The 15,542-nt window shown below is 41.9% G+C and overlaps 1 protein-coding gene across 2 annotated transcripts in view; it reads right to left on the reverse strand.

Annotated features, from left to right (window-relative positions):
- The window catches only part of SPATA5 (spermatogenesis associated 5), a 381,760-nt gene that overhangs the window by 349,902 nt on the left and 16,316 nt on the right, over positions 1 to 15,542 (reverse strand). For both annotated transcript variants that reach the window (XM_030815733.1, XM_030815732.1), the window contains exon 9: positions 13,326 to 13,581. In XM_030815733.1, the coding sequence (XP_030671593.1) occupies positions 13,326 to 13,581 (256 nt within the window). The remainder of the gene's footprint in view (positions 1 to 13,325; positions 13,582 to 15,542) is intronic.

A 15,542-nucleotide genomic window follows, 5' to 3' on the forward strand; every position in this document is an offset into this window, starting at 1 on the left:
ATAAACAAAATGACTAAGTCCACTTCTTGAAGAAATCAAGATCTATTTATATTCACTCTCCTGAAATGGCACAGGCAGCCTTAGAAGGATAAGTTTATAATAAATCCCTATATTTGGAAAACACTGTTATAAGCATCTTCTAACATTCAACAGAGTTTATAAAAACTTATGTCACTGCTACATAATTAACATTTCATGTTTTCCCAAAAAATGCAGTATGCTTATCTATGTTGTTAATTTAAAACATTATAAATTTTGAGGGAATTAATAAAAGGCTATGCAACTAATTAATTAGAAAGGCAGCCTAATCCCAGCAGGAATACAAACACAGACATTAAATGTCAGGATGTGTTAGAGTCTAGCTTGTAAACAACTTGTCCATTTGAGATAAAACATTTCAAAATGCAGCTGCTCTTTGCTTTAAAAAGGTGAACTACAAAACATTAGATCTTTGGACAAGTCACGACATATCAAACCACACTCTAGCTCAAAAATTAATTATAAAGAAAATATAACTTTTGAAAATTAGCTTCACACCCAATCACAAACATCAAACGTTATATCTGCTCAGATAATGAGAGATCTAAGGGTTGAAAGCAACAGTACCTACTGTAGTGCTTCCAATTCTCATATTCATTATGGGAACAAAGTTAAAAGATACGGAAAATACTTAGTAACCTGGAATAAAAGATTAGAGATGTTGAGAGTAAGCACACTGCAAAAGATGCATTATCACTCTCACAAGGTATGGATTATAAACTTTCTATCCTCTGAAAAGGCATGTACAATCTACATAAATACTACAGAGGTTTTGTATTCTTATCCTACAAACAATAACCTTTAGATTACAGAAACAATCAGGAAGCATAGCTCACTATGTTCTAAGAAATTCTGAATCACTTGAATTCATGCCATTACTAGACATACGTGCACAACTTTTGTTAAAAAGTACAGAGCTTCCTTCACTATGTGGCAGTCCAGAAGAGGGAAAATCATCAGAGAGACAACATATAAAAAGCACAAACACGCAGGTCCACAATCTTAACTAGGAAATACACATGTCTGTACTCTTACTTGTATTCTGAATTGTTAATTAACTGTTTTACTTGTGACTTTTTTTTCAGAATTATTTGCCACTTTTAAAGTTTTATTCAGAACCATTACATATAACTGAAAAACAAACTTAGACATTCATTTTCTCTTCAGTGGCAAAGTTAAATGATAGTTTGGAAGAGCACATTACTATCACAAAAAACTTCTGGGAGGAAACTCAACACTATTAGAGATGGTCAAAGAATTTCATTCCCTAAATTTAATCCAGTTATTTAAATCAGTTACAGAGAATCTCCAAAAACTGGGTAGTTGGTTGCCCTAGATCAGTGATTCTCAAAGTACAGTTCTTGGACCAGCAGCAATGACATACCTGCAAGCTTGTTAAAAATGCAAATTTGGGGCCCCACTTGGGCCTTCTGGACCTACAGGAATCATCAGGATAGACCCCAGAACTGTGTTTTCACGAGCTGTACAAATGATTCTTACATAGGTTGGAGAACCACTTGCCTAAATCAGCGAACCAAATGTCCAATCACAGGCAAGGGCAAGACTGGCTGCTTCAAAATCACTTGGAAAACATTATAGATCCTGCCTCCAGCTTCCTAACTCCCTTAAACACTTACTTATGAGTGGGAATGTGAGTGTGAGTGTGAGTGTGAGCATGAGTGAGTGAATGTGTAGTTTCCCAGGTGAGCCTGATGCATAATGAGGTTTAGGAACTAATGCCCTATAGGTCAATAGCTCTCAAAGTGCGGCCCCCAGATCAGCCGCATTAGCACCAGCATTAGCATCACCTGGGAACTTGTTAGCATTCTCAGGTACCAGCTCAGACCTACTGAATCAGAAACTCTTGGCGGGGGGAGGAGGGATTCAGTAACCTGCTTTAGTACATTCTACAGGTGATTCTCATAATGTTTAAGACTCGTTGCTCTAAGTGATTGGTCCTGAATTAAAAACACGTGAAACAAACCTGAATTCCGTGGGGAAGAATAAATAATAGAAAGAGACAGATTTAACCTATATACCCAGAAATACATCTCCTGGAGATGGAGTCTCTTAGTGTCAAACTCACGAATCTGGTCAAGATGCCTTAACTACCGATATATGCCAGTGGCCATTTACAAGCACTCCATTTAAACATAGCACAACTGGTGAACAATGAAAACACCTCCTGAAAAGCACTTGTTTTAAACAAATGTAGTTAAAGGCCGTATCAGAGCCAAAGCTCGGAAATCTGTCAGTGGGAAGGCAAAAATGGAATAAAACCAGTTATTTAAAGCAGCCTCACTGTCCTACATTTTTGAAGATTACACAGAACGTATAACTTGCTCATTGCTACTTATAAAGGCAGCAATAACCACTTAAGAGTTCTTTCCTCAGCACAAAGCAGAGATTTCTGAAGGCAACAAAGGGTGGAAAAAAAGAGATAATTCCCAAGGTGTTTAGAAACACAACTAAGCTCAACTCCAGAATTAATAAACACTATTCATCTTTATCAAGGGTGTATAGGGTAATAATTATGTCTCCTAGATTTCTTACATATTTCTCAAATTATTCTTCAACTAATCAAATACTTATTGAGCACCTATAATATACCAGAAGTCATTAATATTGCCTCCAAATATTAAGCTATTACCATGACTCTTTAAAAAAACAATTATTCTAACTTTCTGGGTAATTCTAAGATCAGTGTAATGATTGTGACTGCTTGCACCTGCCAAGCACCTGCCCAAGAAAACTTACCATGTTTAACAACAACAACAACAAAAAAAAAAACAGATGTGAGTTCAAACTTGTGTAGGCAGTTATTTCAAAGGACTGAGGGCAACTCAAATTATTCCCTAATAACTGCTGTAACCTGAGGTGGAATGCAACACCAAACGTCCAATTCTTTTTATTTAAAGCTGAGAGTAGTTCAAATCTACCACGCAGAATGAATGTTTTTCCCTATGCTCAATGCACACATCATAGTATATAGGAATGCTGCTGTTATGTTCGATAAGTGGGATACACTTATGCCTATTCTACAGCACTTGGAATACAGTCCTACCACTTCAAATGCTTATAGTTTCCCAATTGTTTCAGCTTTCTAAGTCACACTACTAATCAAACTGGTAATTTACTCTGTCTTTAGTCAGAAATTATAAAACTGTTCCAATGAGAAAATGCAGTGCACTTCACAACCAACATTAGTCTGCTTTATAGCAGAATCTAAGAACACCATGGGAAAACCCTAACTACCTAAGTGTAAGTCATTCATACAGACACAAAAGAGAAGACCACTGAAAAAGCTGATGAGGCCTGAAGAGGCTTAGGGCTTTTTCTTTGCTTGCTTTCTCCCTTTCCTTTTACTAATTCTTCCTATCTTCTTTTTCTTCCATTTTCTTCTTGTTCTCCCTTATGTCCAGGGAATGTCATAATGCATTATGACACTAAAATATCATCTATTCCAATCTCTTCAATTTACAAATGGAGAAAACTGAGGCTCAGATAAGGCATAGAACCTAAGATCACAAGCCTGATTTTAAAAGCAAGTCTGTCCAACTCTCAAAACCTATTCTACGCTATACCACCCTGCCTCATTAGAAAATTTTCTTGCAAAAATTCCAGCATACTGTTTTCAAATTTTATTCTGCTATATAAAGTTAAGAAAATGACACTACATAATACAACATACACTAGTATTTGGGACAGTATACACAAAACCAAATGTTTTTTCCCTACTGGATTCTGTAATTACAACACTAATCTTTTTAAAAACTACTCCTCATAGGCAGAGCTTGCAGTGAGCCAAGATCACGCCACTGCACTCCAGCCTGGGTGACAGAGCAAGACTCCGTCTCAAAATAAATAAATAAATAAAAATAAAATAAAAAACTACTCCTCATAATCTGATTCATTGCTAGATTAGGGGAAAATAGATCAGTGCAATACCTGCATATTTTCGACTTTATCAACTGATCCTCTCCTTAGTATCACAGGCTAAAATTAAATTATAAAGTCTTATACCCCTCTAAACAAAATCCACCTTTTGTTAGTTTTAATTAAAAGCATGGAGTTGAAGTAAGATGACCTTGGCTTTAAATCCCAGCTCTGCTGAATACTCGCTCTGAGGCCTTTCTTGAGTCTGTCTGATACTTCTATCACAGGGTTGGTAGGAGGATTCATATGTTTTCCTTTTCTCACTTTCTCACTGCAGAACTCCTACTTTAAGCTTCTTAGATGTCATTTTTTCTACTTAACCTCAGTATTTCCTTTCCTCACAGAAGTCACTACATTTTTACATTTTTTATGAGTAGTTTATCATTATATTTGTAGTTGTTTACAAATCTCTTTCCTTCATCAGACAGTGTGTTTCTGGACAGCAAGAATTCCAGAGCCTTCTAGAGTGCATAAAATGTATTAGAAAGTCAAAAAGTCTCTAGTAAGGCATGCTGAACATGGCAAGTCCTACAGAGCAACACCTACACAGCAATCCAGACTCTTCATTACCACCTTATGCAATGAAAGAAGCAAAGCTATCTACTGATATTTCTGCTTTTTATCCCTAGGTAATCCATTTCTACGACCAGGCCCACTAATCCCTGTGAAGCTAGAAGCAGGTTCACAGAAACTAGACAGAGTGGGACCCAGTCCTAGAGCATAATGTACCAAAAGAATGTTTGTATTTGCCTTGATAGTCTACATAACCTGCAGTCTCTCCCAACTGTGATTCCTATAACCTAGAAATTGTGGTAATGATCAAATAAAATGAAAGAAACATGATTTTCTCCACCAAGAATAAGATATTCAAAGATTCCTAAATATCTCTTCCAAGTTTTCTTTTCCTAACTGTTTTTCCTTCTTGAGCCTCTTTCCCTACATATATCAGTCCAGATAAAAGGTCAAAAATACTAAAGGCAGGGTCTTCAACGCCTACTAAATTAGACAACTATGAGTCAATGATTTGGAGGTAAAAGTTACTGCATTTGTATTTCTGAACTAAAGCTCTAAAATAACTGCTATGGTTTGAATGTCCCTTCCAAAACTCGTGTTGAAATTTAATTGACATTGTTATGGTATTAAGAGGTAGGACCACTCGGAGGCGATTAGGCCATGAGACCATAACGACATTAATCCTCAGGAATGGATTAATGCCATTATGGTGGGAGTGGGTGTATGGCAAATGCACCTGAGAGCAATAACTTAAGAAAGGAGGGTTGCCACGTGGAGGCTGCTGCGGGGAGGGTGCCAAATAAAAGTGCTATATAAGCTGCATGCTTTTTGCAAGCAGTTGAGGTTCTCCTGTCTAGTCCACCACCACTGGACTGTCCCTGTATGTTAGTTCTCCCTAATAAAACCCTATGTCTCGTTTGCTAGCTCCAGGTCTCTTTTGCCTCTTGAACCTGGTGCCATCCTTACAGAAGTTAACAGGGACCCAGTACCACCACTGGTGAACCCAGCAGGAAGGTGGAGAAAAATCTCATGAGCACCGAGACCATAAGATCAGGAAAGGGGAAATCCAAGGGGGGAATCCCGGGCTGACCATCACATTTATGTGGGGCCCAAAAGCCACTATCCTTGATGGATGGGGCCCAATGTATGAGTACGGAATACCCCAAAAACACCAAAGGGTCTGGAAGAGCTGTTGCAGGGGGTAGATCTAACTAAGCAAAAGTTAGATGCCTGAGCTGTGGCAGCCACAACTGGCTGGCCATTCTTGACTGTGCTCCCAGCAGCCACTGAGGCTGAGCTCCCAGCACAGGCCAGGGGTTGTCTGTTATAGGAAGAACTATGAGTAGAAAGAGATGCCAGACTAGCTCAACCTAAAACATCAGAGACCCTCCTGTCCTACCTGCAGAAACAGGATGACAAAATGGAAATCCTAGCTTGTCAGGTAGCCTGTTTGAAGGGTCGCCAGCTCCCATGCCAAGTTAGGACTATATGACTAAATCTTCCTAAGTCTGGGGACCCAGTGGAGAGCTCTAGTGAGGAGCAGAGTGAGGACTGGAATAAGCCCATAGAGGTCCTGTCCTCTCTACCAAGATAAAGTCAGACCAATGGTGCCTGCAGGGAGTAGACCCACAAAACTTGTCTCTGCCTGAAAGACGGCAGCACACCACAATGCAGCACTACACCACTGTGGAACTAGTGGAGCTGGGCAGAAGCTGGGTTCAGGAAGAAAGAAAGACAGTTGATTGAGAGGTGGCTTCTCTGTCTATGGGACATGAGGATGGAGGGTGCTATACTCTCCAGACTCAAGATGAGTGGAATGGCATCCATCGCATGCCACCCAGCCCTGAGGCAGCACCTCTATGGTGCCAACAATGAGGATCAGGCCATGCCCCTCCTTAGCTGGGTGGTTATGGGCTGCAACGAAGCATGGCCAGATGAGGGCAGTATCCCCACATCTCCTTTGTGATGGCAGACTATGGAGGAATTGCAGGACATCATCTGGGAATTAAGGATGAAACATGCTATCTATGCTGAACATCACCAAGGTCCAACAAAGAGCTTTTCACTGCCAACATGAAAGACACCATCTTAGTCTGCACTCAACCAATGGTATGGTGTGCTAGTGTCTATCCAGAGCCCCCTAGTAGGACAGCCAGTGTCTCAGGCGGCCCAAGTAGCCACCAACTTAGGAGAAATGGAGAAACTGCGTAGGCAAAGGGTACGTGCTGCTGGGATGAAAGACAAGGGCGCCAAAGGAAAGGAGACGGCCAAGGGGCCCATCAGGGTGACTGACCAACAAACGTGGCACAATCTGGTAGTGGCAGGAACAGCTACTATGAAAATAGATAAACAGCCTACTACTATTCTGGTCAGACTGTGGCAGAAGCTCACACCAGAAGAGTGCTTCACTAAGGAGCCTCAGGTTCAGCCCGCCACCCTTCCTGCACAGGGATGGCAAGTGTCAACCCCGTTAGACTGGATGAAAGCCAAGGCCCCGGAACCCTGATAAGAGTAATGGTGGCCGGGGTACCTGGGGACCAGAGGCCACATGTAGAACTCACTATATATTGGTCGCCTAAGAATAAACACATGCCCTAGTGGATACTAGAGCCAAATGCACTTTCATATATGGTGACATTCGTTGGTTCCAAGGGGCTAAAATAGCAATAGATGGTTATGGAGGGGGATCAGACAGGTTGAACTGTCTGAGTATTACAAGTTGGGAGACTGCCACCAAAACCCTATTTAGTATGTATAGCTCCCATCTTGGAATACATCTTGGGAATGGATATCTTATCAGACTTGACCCTCCAAACAACTGCTGGGGAGATCTGACTGAGAGTGGTGAGGACATGTGATCAAGGGGAATGCGAAATGGACACCAGTACAGTTGCCAACCCCACACAGCAAGTAGTAGCACTGAAGCAATACTGCCTGCTGGGGGGCCACAATGAAACCACAGGGATTGTTAAGGAGTTAGCCCAAGGAGGCATTATAAGGCCAGCGCACAGCCCACACAACAGCCATGTATGGCCCATGTGGAAGCCCGATGGGACATGGACAATGGCAGTAGATTACTGGGAATTAAATAAGGCAGTCCCCCCAGTGTATGCACCTGTTCCCAATATCACCTCTCTTCTAAAGAGGGCGGGAGAGGCACTGGACACATACCAATACCACTCTGTTATTGATTTAACTAATGCCTTCTTCAGCATCCCCACTGCCCCAGAGAGTCAAGACCAATTTGCATTCACCTGGGAAGAACAACAGACCTTTACCATCTTGCCCCAGGGATATTTACATAGCCATGGAGGTCCTGGAAGGGGTACACGTTTTCCATTACACTGATATCGTGCTAACTTCTGAGTCCTTTTCCAGCTTTCAAAGTGTGCCCTCACACCTTGCTGTCTCATCTGGCAAACAGAGGATGAGCTATAAACACAGACAAAAATCCAGAGTCCAGGCTTATCAGCCAAATACTTGAGTCTGCCATTGTGGATAGGGTGCGGGCCTACTCGCATCGTGTGACACCAAAGCAGCTATAAATCTTCTTAGGATTTCTAGGGTATGGGCATCATTTTATTCCCCATTTGGCCCAACTCCTTAGACCCCTATACTGTTTAGTCAAGAAGGGGGCCCACTGAGACTAATCCACAAAGGAGGATGAGGTCTTTGAACCAGCTGAAGTCACAGTGAAATAAATACAAGCCTTGGGATTTCAGGTGCAGAGACAGCCTTGTGAACTAGATGTAGCCAGTTACCCTGAGGGGTTTGGGTGAGGCCTGTGGCAAAGGCAGAGACATACATATGCGCCTTTAGGATTCTGGTCCCAGCTATAGAAAAAGGGTGCAGTTAGATATAGTGTGATGGAACAACAACTCTGTGCTATACATTATGCCTTACAACAAGTAGAGGACATTACAAAGGGGGTGCTGATGCTAGTACGCAGCCAGTACCCCAAAGCAGGTTGGCTAAAGGGTATCTTCCAGAAACTGAAGTCTGGGAATGCCCAGACACAGACTGTGGCCAAATGGCATGCACACCTGCAACAAAGGAGCACATTAATAGCTCCCTTGAGCTCAGAGCTCCATTCAGTGCTTGGCCCTATCATCTATGTAACAACTGTCACATAGTCTTTAAGGGAGGCTGCTGAGCCTCCGTAGATGCTCTCCTTCATACAGGATAGACAGGGCCCAATGTCTGACCGCCCAACGTCTGACCAGGCATGGTACACAAACAGCTTGTCACAAGGCAATCCTTGCACTTGAACAGGCATGGCCATCCAGCCATCCACCGACAGGATCTGGATTGATGATACAGGCCAAGGACATAGCAGCCAATGAGCTGAGCTGCAAGCTGCCAGGATGGTCCTCCTCTATAAGCCAGATCCAGCAGTCCTGTGTACCCACAGGTGGGCTGTCTGAAGTTAACAGGCATCCGGCATGACATTCCTTAAGGAAAATTGTGATTCTCCAGCACACACTTCTCCCTGATTTCCACAGCACAATATATCAATAAATATTGTCTTCATCAGTACTGCCACCAATGCATTTGATTACATGTGTGCGTGTGTACATGTGTGTGTACTTTGGAAAAGTCTGATAGGATACAGTCATCCCTTAATATCTATGGGGTATTGGTTCCAGGACCCCTAAGATACCAAAATCTAAGGACAGCTCAAGCCTCTTATATAAAATGGCATAGTACTTGCATATAGCCTATGTACATCCTCCCATATAATTTAAATAATCTCTAGATTACTTTTACCTAATCCAATGTAAAGGGACTCACCATGTGGCTACTACAATGGGAAGCACAGGACTAGACAGTAGCAGGTCACCTCCTTTGGTGTACTGACATGTAGAAGGACATTCCCCATTGCATCCAGGAGATGCATAAAATGATCTACCATGTGGATCCCCACACTGCATCTACACCAACCTGGAAATCAACAGGCAGACAAATTAACCCGCATTCGTCTCCTCAAGGGAGTCCCCACAGACAATGTGGTCAACTGGTTACAAAAGAAGACAGGACATAGGGGACAACTTACCCTTTGGGCCATGGCAAAGAATTGGAGCCTGCCACTATGATACAAAGACACTGTACACATCTGTCAGCAATGTCTTACCTGTGCACAGGAACACCCCAGGCCCTTGCCACCTGATACCAGAAAGATCACCCAGGGCCAGAGTCCAGCACAATGGTGGCAAGTAGACTACGTAGGATCTTTGCCCCTATTGGATGGCTGCCACTATGCCTTAACTTGTGCAGAAACCTGCACAGGGCTACTGTGAGCATAACCCAGCAAGCATGCCACCATAAAAGGACCAGAACAGATGTGTGCAGCCTACAGCATCTCCATCAATATTAACAATGGGCCGGACACAGTAGCTCACGCCTGTAATCCCACCACTTTGGGAGGCCGAGGCAGGTGGATCACCTGAGGTCAGGAGTTTGAGACCAGTCTGCTCAACATGGTGAAACCCGTCTCTACTAAAAATACAAAAAATTAGCCAGGTGTGGTGGTACACACCTGTAATCCCAGCTACTTAGGAGGCTGAGGCAGGAGAATTGCTTGAACTCAGGAGGCGGAGGTTGCAGTGAGCTGAGATCGCGCCATTGCGCTCCAGTCTGGGCAACAAGAGCGAAACTCCATCTCAAAAAGAAAAAAAAAATTAACAATGACTAGGGCTCGTACTTTACTAGATATAAAGTACAGGAATAGGCAGAGGCCCTGTATATCCACTGGCATTTCCACCTGCCGTACAACCCTACAGCAGTGGGGCTGACTGAGCAAATGAATGGACTGTTGAAACAACTCCTATAGGAGTTGGCTCTTTGGACACGCTGCTTACCAGCAGCTGTGCACAACCTGAATGAACATGCACATTCTCAACATTCCATCATGTATACTCTTCTAATACAAGGATGTGATACCACCATCAGGATCCAGGTAGCCAGGGTAAGGGACACCACACCTTTGCCCCCAACCTGGGACACAAAGTAATCTGCTATGGCCCACAGGACCAACCTACTGGGGAGCACATCATTACGTGGTTCTGGGAAATGGCAAACCAGCCGGATGGTTCAGTTTTTCTGCTCCATGGGGGAGGGGCCTAGAACAGGATATATATGACACACCTATTTTATACCATACTCTCCATTGTAATTCTAAAATAATGAATCCTAGTCCTCCCTTGTGCAAGGGGATGAACATCCTCTCATGAAACATTATACCTCCACTGTCTTCCTCTGGCCTCCTGCAACACATTACAGAGGGGAGCCAGTCCATTTGGCATTGTAAACCAGGCATCAGGCTGCTGCCAGGGGTGGTGCTCTCTCAGAATGACACAACTCCCCGTGTCTTGTTAAATGGCCAGGACTTGTCCTTTCTTGTACCCACTAAACAACTCACCTTTTGCCCATAGATGGTGTGCTGCAAACCTCTTCACTGACTGGGTGCAGATGGTTATCTCTCTCCAGAAGAAAACAGACTGCTGGGTCTGCGGAGAGCTCCCCCTCTCCTCCACTGTGGGCCTGCCATGCCACACCAAGGCAGCTAACATGAGTACCTGGGGCCACTTCGATACTTGGTATAGTGACCTTCACCTATTCCCCTTCAGCGACAACAGCACCTCATGCAGCAAGTTTCCCACCACCAACGACATGAGATGGCATATTTTCTGCCTGGTAAAGGAGCAAGTTAATGTCACTCCCCACTGTAGGTAGGCTGTACAGGATGATGGGCTAGAGTGGATGACAGCAGTGCAGATAGAGATAGTGTGTCATGCACCCTTCTTTGTAAAATCGCATGGCCCTGGACATCTTAACTGCCCCCACAAGGGCGGAACCTATGGATTAATTAAAACCTGTTGTGTATGTATTCCTGATGACTCTCACGATGTAACCCAGGCCATGCAGGCCTTAAATACCCATATTTCCACTACAGAATCTAAGTCTTAAAACCCTATAACCACGTGTTTTAATCAACTCCCAAGCCCTTGAAAAACTTTCTATACAGTATGATTGTTATTATATTTGTTATTCTTTTTTGTTATTGTAGTTTATATTGCTACTGCAGCATCTGGCTGCAATGCTCCTCCACATACCTGGTCCCAGGGATATCATGACAGAAAGGCATAAGAATGTGAGGGCCACACAAGGGTATGCTGGTGCGGAGTATATCGCAGATGCACCTGAGAGCAATAACTTAAGAAAGGAGGTTGCCATGTGGAAGTTGCTCGGGGGGCGGGGGGGATGCTAAGTGAAAATGCTATACAAGCTGCATGCTTTTTGCAAGTGATTGCAGTTCTCCTGTCCAGCCCACCACCACTGGACCACCCTGTAAGTAAGTTCCGCCAAATAAGCCCTAAGTTTCATTTATTGGCTCTGGGTCCCTTCTTTGGCCTCTCAAACTTGGTACCATCCCTACTGAAGTTAATAGGGGTCCAGCATGACACTCAATTTTAAGGAAAATTGTGATTCTCCAGTTTACGCTTCTCCCTGATTTCCACAGCACAGCACAATATATCAATAAATATTGTCATCATCAATACTGCCACCAATGGATCTGATTACATGTCCATGCGTGTGTGCGTGTGTGCGTGTGTGTGTGTGTGTGTGTATACTTTGGAGAAGTCTAGGAGGATACAGTCATCCCTTAGTATCTATGGAGTATTGGTTCCAGGACCCCTAAGATACCAAAATCTAAGGACTGCTCAAGCCCGTTAATGGCATAGTATTTGCATATAGACTACACACATCCTCCCATATAATTTAAATAATCTCTAGATTACTTTTACCTGATCCCATGTAAATGCTATGTAAATATAGTTGACCCCTGAACAACTTGGGGGTTGGGGACACCAATCCCTGTGCAGTCAAAAAACTATGCATAACTTCTGATTCCCCCAAAAACTAACTACTAATAGCCTATTGTTGACCTGAAGCCTTGCCAATAACATAAACAGCTGATTAACCATATTTTTTATATGTATTATATGCTGTATTCTTACAATAAAGTAAACTAAAGAAAAAGAGAGCTGGCCGGGCACGGTGGCTCACGCTTGTAATCCCAGCACTTTGGGAGGTCGAGGCGGGCGGATCACGAGGTCAGGAGATCGAGACCACGATGAAACCCCGTCTCTACTAAAAATACAAAAAAAAAAAAAAAAAATTAGCCGGGCGTGGTGGCTGGCGCCTGTAGTCGCAGCTACTCGGAGAGGCTGAGGCAGGAGAATGGCGTGACCCCAGGAGGCAGAGCTTGCAGTGAGCCGAGATTGCGCCACTGCACTCCAGCCTGGGCGACAGAGCGAGACTCCGTCTCAAAAAAAAAAGAAAAAGCAAGCTTTTTCAAATTGTTGCAAATCTCCAAAAAATTTTCCAATATATTTATCGAAAAATATTCATATATAAGTGGACCCATGCAGTTCAAGCTCTCATAGTTCAAAGGTCAACCATACTTGTGATACTATATTTTTTTAATTTTTATTATTTTTTACCGTTTTAACTTTTTTTTCCTGAATATTTTCAGACCACAGTTGGTTGACTCCTCATATCCTTGATACTGAACCCAAGGATATGGAGGGCTGACTATATACACTATAATGGTGGTTATCTTTAGAGGTAGGATTGAGTGATTTTATTTCTTTTTTATAGTCTTCTGAATCATCTAGGTTTTTCCAATAAAAATTTTTTCAAATAAAAATTACACATTTTCTAATTAGAAACAAAGCTACTTCCATTAAGAAATCAGTAAAATATAAATAATTTGTATGTAAGTAAACTGGAGATAAGTGCATGAATAGAGACTCACCATAGCAAACTACACTCACCTGCTTCATTACACAAGACTTTCAAGTCTGCTCCAACGTATCCATGAGCATTACTTGCCAGCTGCAGCAGCTCAGCCTCAGTGAGCAAATGGGGTACCCTTCGAAGCAGTTTCTGGAGAATATCTAGCCGGTCCTGAGCATTGGGAACTCCAATCTCAATCTCTTTATCAAATCGCCCAGGTCTTCGGAGAGCAGCATCCAAGGCATGAGGGCGATTTGTGGCCCCAAGAACCAATACTTGTCCTTCACTTACTTCCTAACAAAATAAAATGAAAATAAATTTATTTTTCTGAAAGTTAGAAAAAAAAAAGTGGGAGGTGCACACTGGCTGTACAGACAAGGATGAATCATCTAACTGTCCAGGCTACTAAGTCCTATTTCTTACGCTTTCATTACCTATCAATTACTTTTATTAATAGATTTTTATTACACGTTTATTACTTTTATTATACATTTTTCAATGTTCAGCCTAAATGCTTCCTCCTGTAGAAAGTTTTCCAATACTTACCTCTCCATCTACTATGACATCTCTTACTTCTCACATCTTAACTGTATCATTCTCATAAAAAAAAACATATATAATACGTACCATATAATTGTTTTAATTGTGTTAAACAGTCCTTTTCCCCTACTTGAAAGTCAGGATTATGACACATATAATACTCAAATAGAACAAGATTCTATTAGACAGTTATCTAAAAAGTCTTCACTTATAGACCAGTTTTTTTATATGGATACATTTTTAAATTCCTGAAAATACAGACAACAATATAACCAATATCCAAGTATCAGCCACCTTTGAATATATAGGTATTTTTACTCTCTGAAAATGAAATTATGAAAACCAAATAATAAAGAACTATGATCATGATCAGCCACCTGTAGAAATTATCCAATATTCTATTCAGATGACCCAGAGACAAGCATAACTGGAATGCAATTTATGTTAGAAAAAAAAATTTAAAAAAAGCTCAAACCTAATCAATTATACTGAATGTGCCAACAGACAATGCATGGACTACAGCGAATCTATGAATTATAAGTTTAAAAGTACAAAAACAGACCCTTAAATATATTCAGACTAAAACATCAGTATCACATGTTTTCATTCCTTGCCCAAAGGCAAGAATACTAATCCACAACAGGCTTATCCCAGTGGCAGAGAGAGACAGCAAATTGAAATAATTAAGATTCTCCAACACTAAGCCTTTCATCTGATTTCCTACTTACCAAGAACCCTTGTAATTTTAAGACAGCTCTCTATATTTGCCATCAAGGTGAAAATATGGTCATCCATAAATACAAACATTTGGTCTGCTTAACAGTCACATCTCTTACTGTAAATGGACAAACTAGCATACTATTTTATACATCATTCTCTTGTAAGTGTTATTATCATGGGACAGTCTGTCCTCACAACTCTATCATCTCCAGCCTACGAATAACACTGAATTCTTCAACTTTATAGCCTGAGAATCAACCTGGGACATGAAAATGACTCCTAGGTACTGTTCCAGGACTAAGAACCAGTTAGGAAGCCTCCGCCAGGTGACAACCTTTCTCTTACAGACTCTTAAAATTATTAACAAGTTAGTATATAAGTGACTTAACGCCAAACCTTTATATTATTTTCACATATTTACTTTCTGCCACTAGACAGTAAAAAACAAAAAGTTCTAAATGAGCAGTTTTTTAATGTGCAAAAGACTTGATACTACATAATTTCTAAAATTTATTGTGGTTCTAACATATTATGATTCTAAAAACTTTACTTATTCATAATCCTGCATAAAAAGTGTATTTTTCTAATTAATGGATGTCAGGAGTCTTAGAAAATTTTTGTTCATGCCTATTCTCTTATTAGTCCTATGAATGTTCCTTCCATAATTAGCATATAGTTTTTATTAATAAAAGAACATATCCCGGCCGGGCGCGGTGGCTCACGCCTGTAATCCCAGCACTTTGGGAGGCCAAGGCGGGTGGATCACCTGAGGTCAGGAGCTCAAGACCAGCCTCAACATGGAGAAATCCCGTCTCTACTAAAAATACAAAATTAGCCGGGCGTGGTGGTACATGCCTGTAATCCCAGCTACTCCAGAGGCTGAGGCAGGAGAATTGCTTGAACCTGGGAGGCAGAGGTTGAGGTGAGCCGAGATTGCACCACTGCACTTTAGCCTGGGCAACAAGAGTGAAACTCCATCCCCCCCAAAAAAAAAA

Source organism: Nomascus leucogenys, chromosome 7b, assembly GCF_006542625.1.
Source record: "Nomascus leucogenys isolate Asia chromosome 7b, Asia_NLE_v1, whole genome shotgun sequence".
NCBI lineage: Eukaryota > Metazoa > Chordata > Mammalia > Primates > Hylobatidae > Nomascus > Nomascus leucogenys.